Source organism: Lutra lutra, chromosome 1 (assembly GCF_902655055.1).
Source record: "Lutra lutra chromosome 1, mLutLut1.2, whole genome shotgun sequence".
Classification (NCBI taxonomy): Eukaryota; Metazoa; Chordata; class Mammalia; order Carnivora; family Mustelidae; genus Lutra; species Lutra lutra.
Window position 1 is genome coordinate 155,083,183 of NC_062278.1, and position 19,556 is coordinate 155,102,738.

A 19,556-nucleotide genomic window follows, 5' to 3' on the forward strand; every position below is an offset into this window, starting at 1 on the left:
TTACGATTCATGCCGAAGGCAGGAATCCTGCCCAAAACCCGAGCCAGGGAAGAGGCCTACGGACTTACCGTCGGGCTCCCTCGCTGCCAACGCTGCCTCAGCGCCCTGACTCCGGAACAACTGCATGGCCGTGAACCCGCCTCCCGCAGCGCCCACCACACCTCCCGCCACGAAGACGCTCAAAAAGCGTCCAGAGCCTCTGAGGCGGGAAGCAAAACTTTTGGCCGCCATCTTAACCAGCGCACCTTACCTTTTGAAGTCGCGCGTGCGCACACCAGCTCTGACGCCTGAAAGCCAATCGCAACTGGGGGATCGAGACACGCATGCGCAACCTGAGTCGCCTGGCCCCAAGCTTCTGTGGAGCCACAGGATGTGCAGAGCGCAGGAGCACACCCACCCCGCCTGAGGGCCTCGGGAGCCCTCTCGTGACAAAGTCTGGAGGCGCAGGTGAATCTCTAACCGCCTCCCCCCCCCCCTCGCACCCTCCCCCGCCGCGACCGGCCCATCGTCGCTCCACCCCTGGTCCCCTTGATCCGGTGATGGGTGGGAGGCATGACGTCTCGAGGGCGCAGTGGTGTGTACCTTTAGTGCCACTTGATAGGTGAATAAGCCATTTGCACATGGTTAGAGTAAGACCTCAGAGCCGCCATTCCAACTCAGGTCTGAGCCCAAAACGTATGCCATATTAGACGTCTTCATGACACCTGGCTTTGAAGTCGCAGTCTAGAAGTCCTAACTTCTAATTGCTTTGTACCTCCTTAGGAGTGTCTTGACAAGACAGTACTCCATGGTGGCTTAGGACCCTCAATCAGAGTGCAGGGGTTTAGATGGCCGCTCACCCACTTTCCTTTTTGGGTGTGTTACTTAACTTTTCAGGGCTTCTGTCTCTTTTTTTAGATGAGAATAATGGTAACGGTATCATATATGAAAAGTATACAATAAATATTATTTATACACTTATTTAAATAATAAGTTATTATGATGAAGATGATTAGACCATAGGTTTCTTGTGAGGATTAAAAGTTACCACATAAAGCATTTAGGGAAGAATCTGGCGCATGTCAATTAAGTGCTCTGTAGTGTTAGCGACTTTTCCTTCATCCTATTTTATCTTTTTTTTTTTTTTAAGATTTTATTTATTTATTTGAGAGAGAGCATGAGCGAGGAGAAGGTCAGAGAGAGAAGCAGACTCCCCGTGTAGCCGGGAGTCCGATGCGGGACTCGATCCCGGGACTCCAGGATCATGACCTGAGCCGAAGGCAGTTGTCCAACCAACTGAGCCACCCAGGCGTCCCCATCCTATTTTATCTTGATGGAATATAAACTTTGGACTGCTGAATGCCTGCTCACGGAGTAAGGGTATGGTTTAGGCACTCTCACCCAATGGATTTTGTTCGTTTTGCAGCACCCAAGTGGGCTTAAACAGGAGGGTTTTCTAACAGCCAGCCGAAGTGTCAGTGTTGTTTTGATTGCTTCATGGGTCCACACCCCTACCCAGGAATACCTATTACAAAGTTGTTCTGTATAATCCCCTGTACCTCTGACCCTAACTGGTGGAACTAGGTCAACTGGAATCTTTCCAGGGACTGTGGATCTGGAAGTCTCTCTAGGTGGCAAAGCTGTGACATAGGAAACTCTGGCACTATCTGTAGCTTTGTTTCCTGCTAAGTGGACAAAGGACCAGACGCATCTTGCGCTGAGCAACAGTGGAGGAAACGCTGAGACGTAAGTGAAGGGCTAGTGCTGCAATGTTGTGATCCCAGCTGCCAAGGCTCCTGAAGCCCCTGCACAGCTTGCCTTTACTCAAAGCTTGGTTGCCCCAGGATCCTTCCAGTAAAACCCCCTTTCTGTTTAATGGTTTCTGTCATTTGCAACCGAGATTCCCGATAAATACAACCACACAACACTGGTACATCTGTAAGTTTCAATTTACAATATTTACTAATACATTCATTCACTTAAGAGAGATTTATTTCTCGGGGCGCCTGGGTGGCTCAGTGGATTAGGCCTCTGCCTTGGGCTCAGGTCATGGTCCCAGGGTCCTGGGATCAAGCCCTGCAACAGGCTCTCTGCTCGGCGGGGAGCCTGCTTCCCTTCCTCTCTCTCTGCCTGCCTCTCTGCCTACTTGTGATCTCTGTCTGTCAAATAAATGAATAAAAATCTTTATTTAAAAAAAGAGAGAGAGAGATTTATTTCTCAAGGCCCTCCTAAGTGCCATGTGCTGTGTTAAACACCAGAATGAGAGAGAAATGGTGGGTGACTTTTCCTCATCCAGACCCTGTACTTGGACACAACGGTGAACCTCACACCTGGCCCCAAGATGTCAAGAACTGCAAGTAAGGGCTGCCTGACTTAGGGCAGGGTACCTCCCTCCCAAGTGAAGGAACTGAACCAGTAGTTTCTAAACTATAATGGGGGAGGGGGCGCGTCCATAGTGTTCCACAGGGCTACGTGAGATTTAAGGGAAGGGATGGGAGGGCAGACTTAATGGCCCCTGAACCCTCTTCTACTTGCTCACTTAAGCAAGCCTGTTTTTCTAAAATCAGCTTCTTTCTTTGATGAACGAATTCCTTTGCTGAGGGAAAAGTGTGACCATAATGACCTCTCTGGTCCAACCTTCCAGCATTTCTAGTTCTAAGATCCTCTTTCAATAATGTTAGACTTCGTTTCCTTCTCTGCACTTATCATTAGGGGCACTCACTAACAAAAGGTGAACAGTCTAAATCTGAGAGAGCAAAATGGGCCATAAGCTGTGACCACTGGTTCCTAAATAAAGGGTCCCTTAGTCAAAAATCGTTCTCTAAGAGTTCCAAACAGGTTTAATTTTCATAATTAAGCATGAAGAAAAAGGCATTAACTGTACCAGAAGGATCCAAAGCTGGTATTTCTCCACTTGGCAAATATAAGTCACAGGTCAAAAAAATTTGTTACTGCAGGAAGCAGTGACTTCTGGGGCTTTCTGATTTTGTTAGGCAGTAGAGACTTATTATTTCATTAACAGGGAACCATGTTTTCACCTAGCAAAGTTAAGTCAGGAATTCCTAAACATGAGACTGGGCTTTGTTGATTCAGATCTGGGGTGGTGCCCCATAAACTATATTTTTTTAATGGGTGATCCTGATACTCCGCCATGCTTAGAAATGACAGAGCCTGTATTCTGCAGTAGTCCTGAATAAAACTTATTTTCCAGGCTTCTCTACTCCACTTACAAAAATATTACTCAGGGGGCGCCTGGGTGGCTCAATGGGTTAAGCCTCTGCTTTCGGCTCAGGTTATGATCTCAGGGTCCTGGGATGGAGCCCTGCGTCGGGGCTCTCTGCTCAGCGGGGAGCCTATTTCCCCCACCCCACCCCCCGCCTGCCTATCTGCCTATTTGTGATCTCTGTCTCAAATAAATAAATAAAATCTTTAAAAATATATATATATTACTCAGGTTGTCTGCAAAGTATAGGACTGGGGGTCGGGGAGAGAGGTACAGGAATCTTAGAGATTTGGAAAATATACCCCTACCCTGCAAGAACTTACCCCAAGTTCCAGGACAGTCCATTTAGGAAAAAACCCATGTTTCCAACTAGATCCTGAGCTTCTGAAGGGCAGAAATGAAGACCTGTGCTGAGCTCCAGTACCACAGAACCATGGTAGACTAGGCACTCAAGCAATAACAACTCCATGTGTACCAAGCAGGAACTCACAGGGGTGTTCGAGAGTCAGCCTTGTAAGTGAGAGCGCGCCACTGTATTGATTTCTAATTCCCATGAAAAGAAACCTCAATCCCCCACCATGTGATTAAGAGAGACACAGGGTAGTTTTATTATTATTTTATTTTCATATACAAAAAGATAAAACTTGAAATAGCTCTAGATTTTTCCTCCTATTCTGTTGGGGTGTGGCTGCTTCTTCACACAGGGGGAAAAAAACTACATTCACATCGGTTTATTTGAGGACCCAGTGCAGAGTTCAGGCAGCAAAACCCCAACTTAGCAGATCTAATTTCAAACTTGACACTCATTTCTAAAATTACCACAGTAAAAAGGAACAAAGATCCACTGCAAATGAATGAACTATGATACAATGTTCTTTCCAAAATGTCTTCATTTTGCAACTGTAATTACATGGATGTCTGCTTTAGGCCATTTTAGATGTGTGCGTGTATATAATATATATACGTGTGTGTGTGTGTGTGTGTGTGTGTGTGTGTTATATAAATCAGCACACTTCAAATCCAGACAGGGTAACAGCAACACGCTTAACTCTGTGTATGTGTATGTGTATATATATATTTTTTAACATGATACTTTAGTATAACTTTTGTTAATTCAGTAGTACAAGCTATTTCTGTTCTACAAAATTTTTATTTTATAGCTACAAGAGTGAAAAGTGACCTATTACATTTACATCTCACATATCCTGGTATACAAACAGTACTTACTGAATTTGAGCCAAAAACCAGAAGTCTTTATTTTTAGCACTTGAAGAGCTTCTTCACTTCTACAGCCTTAAGTCCTATACTAGTCACATTTCCAGAGTTTGTAATTACTCATTGCTTTAAACTGCAAGCAACAGGTGAATCCAGACTTTTAATTACAACTGTTATATACAAGTTAGATAACACAGCTCAGTAAGACTTCGCTCTCCATCCTAAACCCGACACACACATTCTCCACTAAGTTAGACAAGCCTTAGGGGTTTCCTTCTTTTCCTTACACATAATGTACAAATTTAGAAGTAGCTGGTAAAACTGATACATAAAGATGGCAAATGAGAGGTGACATTTTCTGTTGGTTCCAAAATTGGTCCTGCAAATTTTGTATTCTGCTGTGTTCTTTAACTGTGTGTCTGTTACATGGAGAAGCTCTTTTCACAAGAATTGACATCAAACTCAATGTATAAGTTAAATTTACAGTACTGTAAAGTTACTCAGATTTAAGGACAAATGTGGAAAAATATTAACAGGTGAAAAATTCGGCCTTTTGACGCTACCACTAAGATCATGTCAAATTCATAAGCAGATTCTTTTGTACAGTTGAAAAATGGCATTGTGTGGATTTGTGGCATGGAACTGAAATCTACAAGTATACTTCTATTCTGCGGTAACCCTCACCCTCAATTCTTAAGTACCACTCAATTTTCTTTGTATTTTTACAGAATTCTAGAAAAAAGTTGGGGAGGGGAGCTGCTGGCATTTTAACAATCCCTCCAACTCACAGGAGGTCTTAATACTTCCAGATGAGGTCTCCTAAGAATCTCTATATGATCACTGGCTCTCAGACAGCCTTTGACAGTGACTTGGACACTTTCCAAATCAAAACCCCAGTGTTGCCTAATTTTCCTACTCTTATCTCTGTCGTTGCTGGTAACATTTGAATGAGCGCATTTTTCCCTTAATGGAGAAATCATTTGGCTAAACATACACTTAGCTTGTGGCAGTGCTCTGAGAAAACCCCACTTGGGCTAAAGCACTTGCAGGGACTGAAGTCAACAGTCCACTGATCAGGGCAGAGATCAAACACTTCGAGGGCTGATCAGAACCCACTGGCAACACACTGACCTTGGCATTCCACGGTCAGCAGGACAGCCCAGGCAGGCAGCCTATGCTCATACGGCTGAGTTACCACTTTCAATCTTGGTCTGCCATCTATGCCCCAGAGACAAAAATTCAGATGTGGTGACTGCTGGTTAATTAAACTTTTTGAATTGGTAAAAAAGGCTCTTTAAAAATATATATATATATTTATTTAAAATACATCAAAATGACAAACAGCCATATCCCACAAGGCCTAATTTCACAGCAACATATGCTACAGACATCTTCCCAAAATGCACAGTGGTGAATGGTGGGTTTTTTTAATCCTGCCATTTAAAGGAATGTTCTACATTTGAGTTTTAATGACTGGAAATGTATTACAAAGAGCTCGTCTTTGGAACTAATTTGTGTGCAAGACCAGCCAACTGAATCACTTTACCTATTCAGACATGCGAATACTGAAAATGGCAGAATTCAAAGAGGAACCCAGGAAGCACCGTTCAGATGACACTCTAGACCCATCCCACCACAGTGCAGTGAAGAGCTTGCCAGAAGCCCCTTTTTCAGTCCTTGGGAAGAGTTTAACTTTAAAACAAGTAAGTGCCTGTACTCGGCAGGGTTCCTACGTGTGTATGTTACAAGCCTGCAGTATCGAGAGGACCCAGATGGTGACACGGTTCAACATGAGGTCTGAGGTAACTGGTTCTTCAAATACCTGGAGCACAGAACTGCATCCAGAAATTACAGCTGGGAGAAAGGAAAAAGGTGGGGTTTCGGGCTAGAAAAGACCAGTAGAAAAAAGCTTACAGCAGTTGCTTTTGAGGGGAGGCAGGTGACAAAAACAAAGGCACAACAGAATTACATTCCAAGACACGTGGCTGGAGAGCAGAGAAACGTTCTTACACAGGGAGCAGGAAAAGGAACGACGGGCTAGTTCCTGGACTGCTACTAGACCTGCTGAAACTAAATTTACTCCAAGTATAAAAGGGGTAAAGTGTAAAACTTCACTATGAACCAGACTGAATAAAAGCACAGCTGGCTTAAAACGACACATCAGGGATTCTCCTGACAAAATCATCCCAACCAGTGTACTTCTGGGTGCAGCAGCCTGGGTCGGGAGGGACAGGTCTTCAGCTGGGCCTCAGGACTGACAATGACGATACAGAGAATGAGCTTCATGATTCACCTTCCCTGTATACTCATCCAAAAGGCTCACCCAAATAACCATCCACTATCTACCCCAAAATAAAAAGGCTAACATGAAGACCGCCTCCCATCCCCTGGCGGCCATGCTGACCTTTGCAGGAAGAGCAGGAAGGGCTATGTGATGGCTGGAAGATGCTCTCTGGTATGGGGCTCTGAGCTTCCTCAGAGGGCTCCCAGTTGTGACTCGCTACATGAAAGCAGGGAGCTGCCTCCAAGCACTCACACGTCCAAGAGGCCCTGACCAGAGCAGACACAAAGTGCCTGGCAGCTCACCATTTCACCTGATCACTATGTCCACACACCCCCTCCTTTTCTGAATAATACGTCAACCAGAAATTCTGTCCTGAAAACTGGAAAATTTGGTCCTAGGTAATTCAGTTTTGTGGATTCCTCAAATCACCAATCTCTCAGTTCAAATGTTTATATAGCCTGAATCTTAATCATCCCACCCCGCCCCAATCCATACTCCCGCATAATTTCTGTTTCTCAAAACACCCTCATAGAACTACATTCTATGGCAGGAACTCACAAACTCATTTCTAACCTCAGAACCCTTTGTTCAGAAGAAATCTCAGGAGGAAGCACAAATGTAAAACACACCACAGGCTCTTCCTGCTGCTCGCAGCCCCTTGCTTCTCAATCTGCAGGGAGCGGAGCTAGAGCATCACTGTCCCACCCAGCCGCAAGTGGAGTTCTGGCCAAACGAGACCCATAAAGGGCCTGCAATCTGCCAGTGTATCACGAGAATCCATATGAGCACTAGGTAAAAGCTCCACACCACTCACACTCCAGTGTACATTGATCCTGAAAGGTAAAGCTCCTTACTCTGATTACAAAATCATTCTCATTCAAACTCACTAGACTTTATAAAAATAATCTGTGGTATAAAACAATCTCCACACTGTGCAGAAGAATCTGTCAGGTGATATAACTAAATATATATGTAGAGCTATAGATTTTTTTAAAGTAAAATTTCAAGTGTCATATCTCTATTATAGAACCTATTCTTTTATTTACAATGCTACCTAACAACATTCCAATGCAAACGTGATTGGGAGAAACGGACAATGATCCCATGCCCAACCAACAGCAGAAATTCCCAGGACTCAAGACAGAACATATCCATTTGTTAAAACAAAACAAAATAAAACAAAACAAAACAAAACAAAACAAAATAAAACCCATCCTCACCTGCCTAAAAAGCATTAGCTAATAATGGGTCATACTTTTCATAACTGTGAGCTCAAAAATGTAAACTTTGCAAATTAATGTTACACTTTCCCACAGATGCGCAGAGAGCCCATGTTTGAATAATCCATTGCATACACACGTATGCCCGAGGGTATACTTCTCTGGAGTCCTGTGGTGGGCGTGCAGTGGCTCTCAGAATTGCATAGGCCCCGGACAGTCCAAAGATCCTCCCGGATAGGAAGGGCAGCACAGGGCCCATCACCACAAACTGGCATTTAGAGACTACGCATTTTAATTCATGAGGAAAAACCACTTGTATGATCTCTACAAGCTGCCACAGGAGCAAATAAAGGATCACTGGTTTCGGCACTACAGGGATAGGTGGGGTACCACAATCAAAAAGTCCGGCTTCTTTCACACCCGGAGGATAAAGCCACAAAAATTTAAAAGCTTGGTAAAACTTCAACAGTGATAAATCGTTTAAATTCAAAATCTTGTCCAAACCAAAGTTTACAATGGACCCCAAATGAGTATAAAATAGAAATATTCAAAATATCCCTCTAGATAATTTGGACTTTTATTTGATGAGTTTATGGGTCTCTTGGACCCACTGTTCTTAAAATGTAGCTGAGTCAACTGAATTAATTTCCAAGGGGGGGCATTTTAAACTTCAATTTCTTTTTGCTACAAAACTAAATCATTACTTTAAAAAACTTATCCAAGCCTTCTAAAGGTTTGGGATACATTCATAGGTAGACTGCTGGTTACAAATCAACTATCAGGAATCTTACTTAAATAACTATGCATGTAACCCTGAATTCATGAAATCCAGACTGAGAAGATAAACAGTTCATCAACTGAATTACTGGGCCTGTTTCTTTACCTAAAACATTACTGCGAATACCTAGAAGCTACTGACTAATTTATTAGTTCAGCTTTTATAAACACCCATTAACTAAAGAATTCATGGCACCCAAATGAGGAGAAAAAACTACCTTGTCCTCTTTCCCTTCTGGCTGCTCACCCTAGATGGGAGGTGAGGAGAGCAGATGAGCCAACTCACTGCGCTTCTTAGAAAGGTGTGGTCTAGCAAGCCCCTGAAATGTGAACCGGGCCTGGCCATCTCGCCAAAGATAAACCATTAAGAACCCAACAGGCTACTGAAATAGCTGGGACTGACAATCAATCTGAGTTAGCTACAAGAAAATGCTAATTCAGATACCCATCTAGTGAGCCAAGTTCTGAGGAATGACACTTGGCTGTTCGACTTCTAGTACCAATTCCAAACAATGACATACATATGCTTACCATATTGCTAAAAACCACCAAACCCTTGTATTACCAGTATGTGCTGGGAACTTTACATGGCACCCTAAAAAAGGGCAAAATTCCACTTGCAAGAGGGCCACCCAGTCCTCCCACTCCAGATGGAATAGCCGCCTCCCTACCCTCATGGCTCAGAGCATCGGTGCCATATGACAGGCTTTCTGAGCCACACATACACGCACACACAAACATAGGTGCTGGGGTTGCCAACAAAGCAACACCACACACACAGTTCAAGCACTCAGTGCAGAGTGTCAGGGTAGCAGGAAGCAAGAACGTGGCAACCGGAGAGAAAGGTGACAGAGCAGAAAAGCTGGGTCACCTGCTTTGCTTTCTAAAGCATGACATGACAAGCTATGACAAGAAGACTGGCCTGGCCCCTAGGGTCAAGGAAGAACTAGCTCGGTGGCCTGGAGGAGAAATTCTGAACTGGGATGAGAACAAGTGAGTGGGGGGCTCAAGCCACTTGAAGATGTTCAAAGCTGAACAAGATCTCTCTTGTTCTGCACATATGCCCAAGTCCAGACAGGAGGAATTCTGAGTCAGGAGCAGCTGGCACACATGGGGAACCCCTCCCCAGGCAGCACTGATCCCCCTGGGCACCTACACCTACAGAGCCATGTTGAACAATGAAGGACAAGCTGGCCATGTTCAACAGTGAAGGCCAATGATGTGCCAATGATACTCACCACTTCCCTTCACAGCCAGGTCTCCCTTCCTCCTAAGAACACTCCACCTACAGCCCTCACCCTGAGTAACTCACTCAAAGGACTCCTGGGAGGGACCAACGATCCCAGGAAAAAACCTGGCTGATGCAAGCCCCTAAGGACCATGTCCAGGGCCTCCGCTGGCCCATCAAGAGTTCCTTATAGGACAGTGTGACACAGTGGCCTCTGTACCACTCATTTCCTCCTTCTGTTGCTCATTTCTGTATTTCTCTGGCTTGGGATGTCTTCCCAGTGATCATGGACGTTTTCAAACAGAACACATTCTCTCCCAAAGTCCCGCCCACAGCCAGGAGCCTGTGTGGATGGAAGAACACCAGAAAGGAAGGAGCAAGGATCCTTGGCCACTTCCCTCCCCTGACTTGGCCACCCTCTCACCCTAGGTGGGGCAGCCTCCCCCACAGGCAGGCAAAATGATGTGTCAGACTCCTACAAGTCTTCCACAAGAGCCTGTGGGGATGGGGGTGGGGAGTAGTTCTCTGAGCTCTCCAGAAGCGGACAATACATGAAATTTTTGTGGAAAAGAGCACAGACAGAGGCCCTATAACCCAAAAAAGCATAAACCAGTGCTCTAAATGGTTCACTCCCCAAAGAATACATGACAACACACAGACACTTTATCTGAGGGAAAAGACCCACCCAGGCTCCCAGGGGCATGCCCTAGAAAAAGATTACCCACCTTCTTCTGCCATCAACAGCACTCAAGGATACTGCCTGATGGGTGCACTTTACACCACAGCATAAGGGAAAGGCAGCCTGAAGCCCAAAGAACTGGCGCTCCCAGACTCCCCTTTCCCCAGCCACACCACACAAGAACCACCTCCAGACATTCTGGTGCCAAGGCCCCAAAGCCACCACGGCAGCTGAGCACAGGGTTGGCAAAGAGGGAGCTCACCCAGATAAAAGGCATGTAGGCCAACGGGAAGGCCTGCCCTATCGGTACTGCGAGCTGACCAGCAAGGCCCACACCAAGGCCACAGCTCAATCCTCCACAGCCAGGCCAAACATATCAAGCCAAAATTGTTACAACAATCAAGCCAAAAGAAAAATCACCCAGAGGAAATCTAAAACCAAATGGAGAGGCAGGGTTTAGTGTTCCACACTGGGTAGGATGAGGGATCTGGTCATTCCTATGGTGAATCAGCTACATCTGTTAGTGGTTTATTTGTCGCTGAGGGTGAAACGCAGAGGCCAGAGAAGTAGAGATGCACTGCCTGAGGTGAAAGCTAAAGAAATTAGATATGGCACTTTTCAATAAATATTTTAAAGCTTTTTAAAGAAATAAGTGGAAAAGAAAAGCAACTGCTGTAAGGCCTGTTTTGCTGTTAAAAATTATTCCGAGGGAAGAAAAATACCACAGCACAAAATAGTTAAAAAAAAAAAAAAAAAAAAAAAAAAAGACAACACAGCTTACGAAACGAAAAAAACCCACACACACCAAAAAACCTGTCCCTGTAACCACCTTGACTAGCTCAGAGCTTGACCCATGAAGCAAAAGCAGAGCTCTGAGAGGGACACACACTCACCTCCCACAGCACCCTGTGCCCAAACACAGAAAAAAAGGGACACAGCCAAGTGGCAGGCCCGATGCACATGGCATGCCAAGTGGGGAGTGTGCGTGCTCAGACTGTGACTCCAGGGCACAGTGAGAACTCGCCACTCCAGACACACCACTCTATCACAGACTGTCCCAAGTCACGGTGTGGACTCACAGAGACACTACCGGCCTCCACGATTGCTGCTGCTCAAGGAAAATCACCTCAAGCACACCTAAGGGCCACAGTCTAACCAAGTTAAAGTGGGGTTACCTGTCATTCTGAACACCGACCAACCACATTGAGGGAAAGATCTGAACCTCCATTCAAGTCAAGAGGAGGCACCCCTCTCCCCTTCTCACCCAGGTCCACCTCTTCCCATTGCTCACCAACTCAACCACCCTCAAAATGAAAGAGATCCAGTTTTTAAATAAAAGTCTCAAGAAACCAGAGGGAAACGCCTTCACAAACAAGAGTGATGAATGCCCAGATGGCCCAGACAGCCAATCTACAGTTGATGACAATTATTTACAAGGGGGCGTTATCAAACAAAAATGGTAGCACTCCCTAGAAGACTCACACTTTTTTTCTTTTCTCTATTTCTTTTAAACTTTGTCATAAAAGCCAACTTACATTAAAATATACTTACTACGAGACAACACAACTAATAAAATATATAATAAAACTTACACAAGTAGAAAATTCTGAGGTATTTCTGGTTTGAGGTGGTCTGTGGTCGTGAAGTTTTAATTCTTTTACTTTTCAAAATTTAAACCTCGGAAGCCACATCGCAAAGCATGTGTGTATATGTGGATGTGTGTTTCGTTTTTAAAAAAATTTGCATGTTTCATAAATTAAAAAAATTCAAATGTTGAAACAGCAGCATAAGAACATTCACTGACTAGAGCAAGGTTATGGCATAATAGAGAAACAGTTTTTAGAATATGCACCTCTTTGAGGGGTCTGGAGAAAGCCGTGTGCACGAGACATGTGAAGGGACAGCAGTGTCACCACACAAGGCAGAGCCAGCGCCACAGGACGCTCTGGTCTCCCAGGCAGGCCGCAGCGGCCCCGCCCAGGGAGCCCTCTTGCTCTGGCTGTGCAGGGCGCCCGGTGGGCATTTCCCTGACTTGTGCCAGGAGGAAGCAACGTGTTTGAACTCTTTCCTCCGTAACTATTTACAGCATTGTCTTATGAAAAACACAATCACTAAAACATGATGATTTCTACCCTTGCCTAACCTTAAAACGAGGGCAGAGAAAACGTTCTGTCCAAGGCCCAAGCCCAAGTCAGCGGGAAGAAACTGGTCAGGGCCAACAGATGGGTCAGAGCCACACCTGCCTTCAGACTTTCTCCAAACCCCTTCTCGAGTTAATGCTCGGCCTCCACACGGTCCTTCCCCTCGATTCCTGGTTACCTGAGAAGTAGCCTCCTAGCAAAGGATGTTGCTCCGAATGTGCCCGAGTTCAGTGTAGCTCTGTTCCCAAACCCCATCCCCAGCTCTGTCCTCCCCTTCCAACTCTGGTCCAAACATCCTCGTTGTCATCCCAGTTTTTCCTCGGTCAGACAACACCCGTTAATCCGTGAAAGACACATCTGCTGTTTCTTAACTCACTGTCTAAAAAGGGAGAAAAACAATAAGGGCGGGGGTGGTGGGGGGCGAGGGCAGGGGGAAATTCCTCCTCTGAGGAAGGTGTGTTCTTAATGTAACAGTCTTCAAAGGTTCCTCTAGGTAGAGTTTGCAGCATTAAGTTTCCTAAGACAGGAGATGGGTTTCTTTGTGTCACAGATTCTGAGACAACAACAAGAGAAAGCGGGAAAAAGAACCCCAAGGGACAGCGAGGTGGCTGAGGGCTCTTCAGCATGGCGCTGGTTCCGCATTCACAGCTCAGCACCTCAACGCCTGCTGACGCGTCCGCCTGTTGCAATACAGTAGAGCAGTGTGCTTGTAAAAACTGATCCAATCCAAAAAAATAATATAATAATAATAATTATAATAATTATAATAATAATAAAAAGTCAAGGTAAAATAGCAGCTGCATTTCATGTGTTTGTTGGTGTTACGGGATTTCCAAAACAAAACACAACTTTTTTCCTTTCCTCTTCAATCCACTCGTGTCCTGGCTTATTAGATGCTCGACTCCTTAGGGGGCAGGTCCACATTGGTGACGGAGGTCACCAGGGAAACAAGACAGTCCGAGTAGTGCCGTTGACCGACCTCCGGATCAGGGACACCCGCCTCCTCACGCAGCCCGCAGACAGGCGAGCCTCTGCCGTCATGGTCCCAGCACTCCTCGATGGTCCACGAGAGCGGGGCCAGGCCCTGCACATTGGTGCAGAGAGGGAAAGGACAGCACTGTCAGTGGCCCTCAGCAGACAAGCATGGGGGACAGGTGAACTTGAGGATGTACCTGAGGATCAGGCAGAGCCCACTGGTCCCAACCCTAGCAGGTCAGCTAGCAGAGGCCCAGGGGACCTTGCAGGAATCAGGACGCCTTCCCTCCCAGCAGTTACCATCCTGAGCCCGCTGGCCTCCCTCCACAGCCTCAGCACAGGAAGGGACAGGGCGGGTAACGCAGGCCGCTCCTGGGGCAGACCCAGCTGCTTGCCTTGGGGCAGTGATATTCAAACATCTTACATGAATCTCAAATCATGCAGGGGCCCACCGTGCACAGCTTCAGTTACAGTGGGGACCACAGGAGTGCTTCACCCCACCCATCCCACTTCCCACAACCCTCAGGGCCCCTCCGAGAATCTGGGGCACATGGCCTGACACCCTCCACTGGCACACACACAGTGGAGCCAGGAAAGGCCAATGCCCATATCCAAGGCGTCTCTGGCCTGCTCAGCACCAGAACACACCGAGATCTCTCTGCACCTTGAGCTCCTCATCAGGGAACTGGCCTGGCTACCAGTTCCTGCCCTGGAAGACTGAGAAGTCTGAGGCAGAAGGGACAGACTCTGGCCCAGGCCTGTATGTCCCCATGTCTCTGTTTTCTCCATCAGCAGCCCCAGATTCCAGAGGGCAGCACTGCAACTGGACTTGGCCCCTGATGGCATGTATGGAGACTGCCGGCCTCCAGTGGCTCCAAGCTGTCCTATTTCTGAAAGACCCGGGAGGTATATGGCAGGGAGAGCCTCAATGGAGCTGAAGGCAACTGTCCTTCTAAGACAGTAAACAGTTTACGTGGCGGGGGTCTTTCGTATAATATCCCCACACTGGAGAGGACAAGATGCCACACGGCTTGGTCGTTGCCCAGAAAGAAAAAGGCAGACAGAGAACAGATATATATTTCATCAGAGTTAACCCATACTAAGCATTTATGTGATAGGTGTCCTGCCAAGTAATTTATAATTACAGGTTAAATGTCTTACTACCCTGAGGAGACAAAGGCTCAGAGAAATAAAGCAATCTGCCGGAAGCCACACAGCTACCAATGGGAAGATCCAGGATTCAAACGCAGACATGTCAGGCCCAGGGCCAGTGGGCTCTCCTCCACAAACGGTCCATGGAGAGGCCACATGGGCCCTGAAGGATCAGACCGACAGGCCCCATCACTCCGGGCCCAATGGCAGAGCCACCTCCCTGCTGAGCCAGAACCTCCCCAGACACACTCCTGATGGAAGGGAGACGACGCACTAAGTGGCCTCTGACCCCACGGGAGAGGAGGAGACGGTCCTGCTGCCTGAGGCACCCTCGTCCTCCGTCCACCCAGACGGGCCTCCCTCTCCGCTGCCCTGCTCGGTAGCGCCCTGCCACCCAGGCCGCTCACCGGGTGCTTCAGCCAGTGATCCTTAATGGCAGGCCGCATCTTCTTGTTGCACGACAACCTCTTGCAGCTCTTCCAGGGACGGGTGCTGGCCGATCTCTTCCTCGAAGGGCAGCATGTACTCATCCACAGGGCCTGGGGGGATGAGAGCCCAGCAGGGTCACCCCGAGGGCTCATGGCCCCTGAGCCACAGCCCGGAAACTCGAGGCTGCCGCCTCACTCACCATCCGCAGCTTTGCAGCGGGACACGAGCTCCCACAGCACCAGCCCCATGGCGTACATGTCGATACGCAGGAAGGCGTCTCTCTGGAAGTTGATGGCTCCCTCCAGCACCTCAGGGGCCATGTACCGCCGCGTGCCCACCTACACGAAGACAGAGCAGGGGGCCCATCGTAACCACAGCACACGAGAGCCCCGCCCAAGCCCACTAGACGGGGCTAGGACGGCAGCACTCACAGGACACACTGGGGACAGCAGCCCTTGCCTCACCACACTCGTGGGGAGCTCACGAGAGGTCACGGTGTACGTACAACACCCCAAGGAGAACTGAAAAACACCACACACTCAACATGACAGGACTCTCACACGGAACTGCTGCCTATTTCCTCGAAACACCAACACGGCGAGGGGCTACCCACTTGGTGTGCATTTTCCTGAGACTAAGATCAAAAACAGAGAGGCTGAAAAATACTTAAAAACATTGACAGGAATTGTTCTAGGAGAATTTCTTCAGGCTTAACTTTTAGGTACGTTTTCTAGGTTTTTTGGTTTGGATTCTTAATAGAGCTCCTTCTATAATTGCTTACAATTCTGGTGAAAGGGAAAGAGAGACTGAGGCTGCAAGGTGAGTACCGACCCCACTGGGGAAGCTGGGTCTGACTAACTGGCCTTCAGGGCTGTGCTACCCTCCAGGGCTGGCCTGCCCCACGGGGAAGACAAGTGTTGCTCCCGGAGTTCCCGGACAGCTCTGAGCTCACAGCGACCCTTGCCCCTGTGTCTTGCCAGTTGGGCCCCAGAAGGGCAGTGTCCACCCCTGTGCCAGCCCCGCTCCTGTATCCCTGAGGCTCATTACCTGCCCGTGAGTGTCCCCTGGAGGTTTCCCTGGCTCAAACCGAACAGCCAGACCAAAGTCAGCCAGCACGGCTGTGAGGTCACTCTTGAGCAATACATTCTTGCTTTTGAAGTCCCTGAGGAGACAAGTGAACTGAGATGAAGAGGAATACTGTGCTTCCTGCTCCTGGCTTCCCACCTTGACCCTGAGATACTGGAGCCTGTGCCTTCCAGCCCCCAGAGACCTGGACCAGGCCATCGCACCCTATCTGGAAGCAGGGCCTAGACCAGGATAGGGTTCTATGAGGCTGCACAGGCAGGCTGCTTTGGGACACCCTTCCACCCCTCACACTCCTCAATGTCAGAATCCCTCAATATATTTCTGCCACAGCTGTCAGAGCAACACCGATCACAATGGCTGGGCAGACCCCATTCCAGTCCCCATAGTATCAAAGGCCAGCCTCTGTGTTCTCGGAGGGGCCAAGGTCAGGCCTACTGTCCTGGGATGAAGGCTTCTGGGGAAAAATGTCCATAAGCCGGGATGGGAGTGACACGAAGAATGAACCTGCCCGGGTTTTCTGCACAAGCCCAAGGAGCTTCATCAGGGTAGAGCCGGGCGCTGATGTGCACGTTCAGCTCCGCCTTGTGCTAACAGGGGTGCGTGCGCTCCTCGGTCTCCCCAGTGCCTGTGTCAGTCTTGTGAGGAATGAAGCTCAGGGAGCAGTAAGTGCACATGCTCAGGGCCACCCAGCTCACTTACTGAGCACTACCATTAGGTCAAACCATACGGAAGAGTCAATATTCAACTACTTTTGACCTACAAAAAATCACAACTTCACACTGTCAGCCTTAAACGTCATTGATGTTATTACCATGAGGGGCCCCTGAGCTTTGAGTCCTGGAACCCGAGACTCATTCCCCTCCCTCGTAGGCACAGAGCCACCCTACACCAAGTCTGATGGCCAACCTCTCAGCTTCTCTGCACTACCGTCCTTGCTCTGTATGATGGAGCTGAGAAACACCCTCATCTCACAGACGACGAGCGTCTGTGAGATACTAAGACGAACCTGACCTTGTGTTTCTGAGCGTTCAGAGCAGTGCCAGCACTGAGTGAGGACTGTGATGACCGGTCACTACAGCAGTCCTCAAGGGGTAGCCCCAGAACCCCCAAAGAGTCCCTGACACTATTTCAGGGGAACTGCAAGACCAGAATTCTTTTCATTCATAATCCATTCTTTGTCTTTGTAAATTCATTCTCAGGAGAAGAGTGTTCCAGCGGCTACATACATGGATATCATCACTCCGAGTTAACAGAACGTGAGTACTCTGACACAGCAAATATCCGTAGACATAACCCATGTACACAGAAGCTCTTTTTAAGACTGTAAAGAGACCCTGGGGCCCCTGGGTGGCTCAGTGGGTTAAGCATATGACTTGACTTCCGCTCAGGTCATGATCTCAGGGTGATGACATGTGGCCATGCTGGGCATGGAACCTACTTTAGATTCTCTCTCTCTCTCCCCCTCCGCCCTTCCCCCCACCACCAAGCACGGGTGTGCACTCTCTCTCTCTCTCAGGAAAAAAAAAAAAAAAAAAAAAAAAATGTAAACAGATCCTAACCAAAAAGTTTGAGAACTACTGAACCAACCTTCCAACAGAAGTAATGGGAGTCAGCACTTCCTCATGTGGCCACCAGAGGGCATGAGAAAACCAGCTTTCGAGGAAAGGGCGGAAGGGAGGGGTAGGGCCAGATGGCCCCCCACCACAGAGCAGCTAAGCATCGTTATGAAATGGAAAAGCCCCCTGCCCCAACCCCAGGCCCTGTTCTCACCCTCCAACCCTCTGCAGCTCCACACCAAGCACAAGGAGGGCAACTGCTAAGCCAGGTACCTGTGGGCAATAGACGGCTTGTGGCCCTCTCCACGGCACCAGGGCACGTCCTCATGAAGGTACGAGAGGCCTCTTGACATTGTCTCTGCCACGTGACACAGTTCATTCCACGTGATGATGTTCCCCTTGAGGTAATCCGTGAGGGAGCCCTACAGGAGACAGCACAGAACTTGGGCACAGGCTCCGGGAACAGAACAGGACCCAGCCAGGCCCCAGGAGGACTGTCTCAGTGGACAGAGGCAGGCTCCCCTCCTGGGAGACTGTGATCGACATGGAAGGTATGTGAAGCTAAGAGGGTTAGGAACCTCTGGGGTCAAAGGGTGTTAATCACGAAGCCACTGCACTTATTCCTAAGAATTTATCCCAGAGTTAGAGGAGTTCTTGTAGGCACTCATGTCCACACTGAGGAAGTGTCACCCTAGGGTGGAAGGCCACCTCGTCTCAGGAGCCCATAGCCGGTCACAGGCTGTCCACAGCCTGACTCACCTTGTCATGGAAGGCTGTGATGAGCCAGAGCTCCACCTCCAGGCTGGAGCCTCGCTTCTCAGCGGCAATGAACTGCAGCAGGTTCTCGTGCTTCATGCCAGGTGTGCTGAAGATCTCCCGTTCACTCTGCCATGACTGCTTGTCCTAAGGCAGGGATGCGGCTAAGCCCCGCTGCCGCCATGCCGCCCTGCAGCAGGACCGCCACCCCAGCCATCTGCAATCCCCCACCCCAGACCAGCCTCAGCTCCGTAAGGGAGGCAGGCAGATGACCAGGACTGAGCTGGGCCCCAGAGCAGAGGTCAACAGTAATCCCAGAGATCACTTAGGGCTACATTTACCTGATTTACAAACAAGGACACTAAGTAAGGCCCAGGGAGGGAAGTGAGGGGCCCACTGCACCCACCAAATGAGATGCAGAACCAGGCCTGGCTTTGCTAAGTGTTTTGGGCACCTGCTGGGGTAGCCTGGTGTCCGAGGCCTCTAAGCAGAACCTAATGTCAAAAACAAACCCCTGAAAACCAGAGTGGATCAAGGTTTTGCAAAGCCCAATCCCAGCCCTACAAGAAAATACCAGTGCGGCCCGCCTCTCTCTCATCCCACCTGCACAAGCCTGATGGCCCTGGAATGGGAAAGCTCCAGCTGGACAGCACAGGTGGATGACCTGGAAGCCCCTTGCTCACCTACCTGGAGTGGGAAGATCTTGACAGCCACGAAGTCATTCATGAGCTGCGCCTTCCAGACACAGCCAAAGCGCCCCCGAGCCTTGATCTCCAGTAGCTGCAGAGGCTTCAGGCCAACCAGAGGGGACGGAGGTGGAGGTCCAGGGTCCTGGGGAAGAGGGAGGGCTTACGAG

General features: G+C 48.4%; 2 protein-coding genes across 2 annotated transcripts in view; both read right to left on the reverse strand.

The window, feature by feature from the left end:
- The window catches only part of EXOG (exo/endonuclease G), a 31,777-nt gene extending 31,533 nt beyond the window's left edge, over positions 1 to 244 (reverse strand). Inside the window, exon 1 of the mRNA XM_047740336.1 lies at positions 69 to 244. Coding sequence (XP_047596292.1) covers positions 69 to 231 — 163 coding nt within the window. The 5' untranslated portion in view covers positions 232 to 244. The remainder of the gene's footprint in view (positions 1 to 68) is intronic.
- A 3,559-nt stretch (positions 245 to 3,803) lies between these two features.
- Positions 3,804 to 19,556, reverse strand: part of ACVR2B (activin A receptor type 2B) — a 35,882-nt gene continuing 20,129 nt past the window's right edge. The window contains 10 exon segments of the mRNA XM_047740324.1: positions 3,804 to 13,706; positions 13,709 to 13,781; positions 13,783 to 13,830; positions 15,281 to 15,328; positions 15,330 to 15,412; positions 15,502 to 15,640; positions 16,350 to 16,464; positions 18,218 to 18,366; positions 18,704 to 18,847; positions 19,388 to 19,531. Coding sequence (XP_047596280.1) covers positions 13,636 to 13,706; positions 13,709 to 13,781; positions 13,783 to 13,830; positions 15,281 to 15,328; positions 15,330 to 15,412; positions 15,502 to 15,640; positions 16,350 to 16,464; positions 18,218 to 18,366; positions 18,704 to 18,847; positions 19,388 to 19,531 — 1,014 coding nt within the window. The 3' untranslated portion in view covers positions 3,804 to 13,635.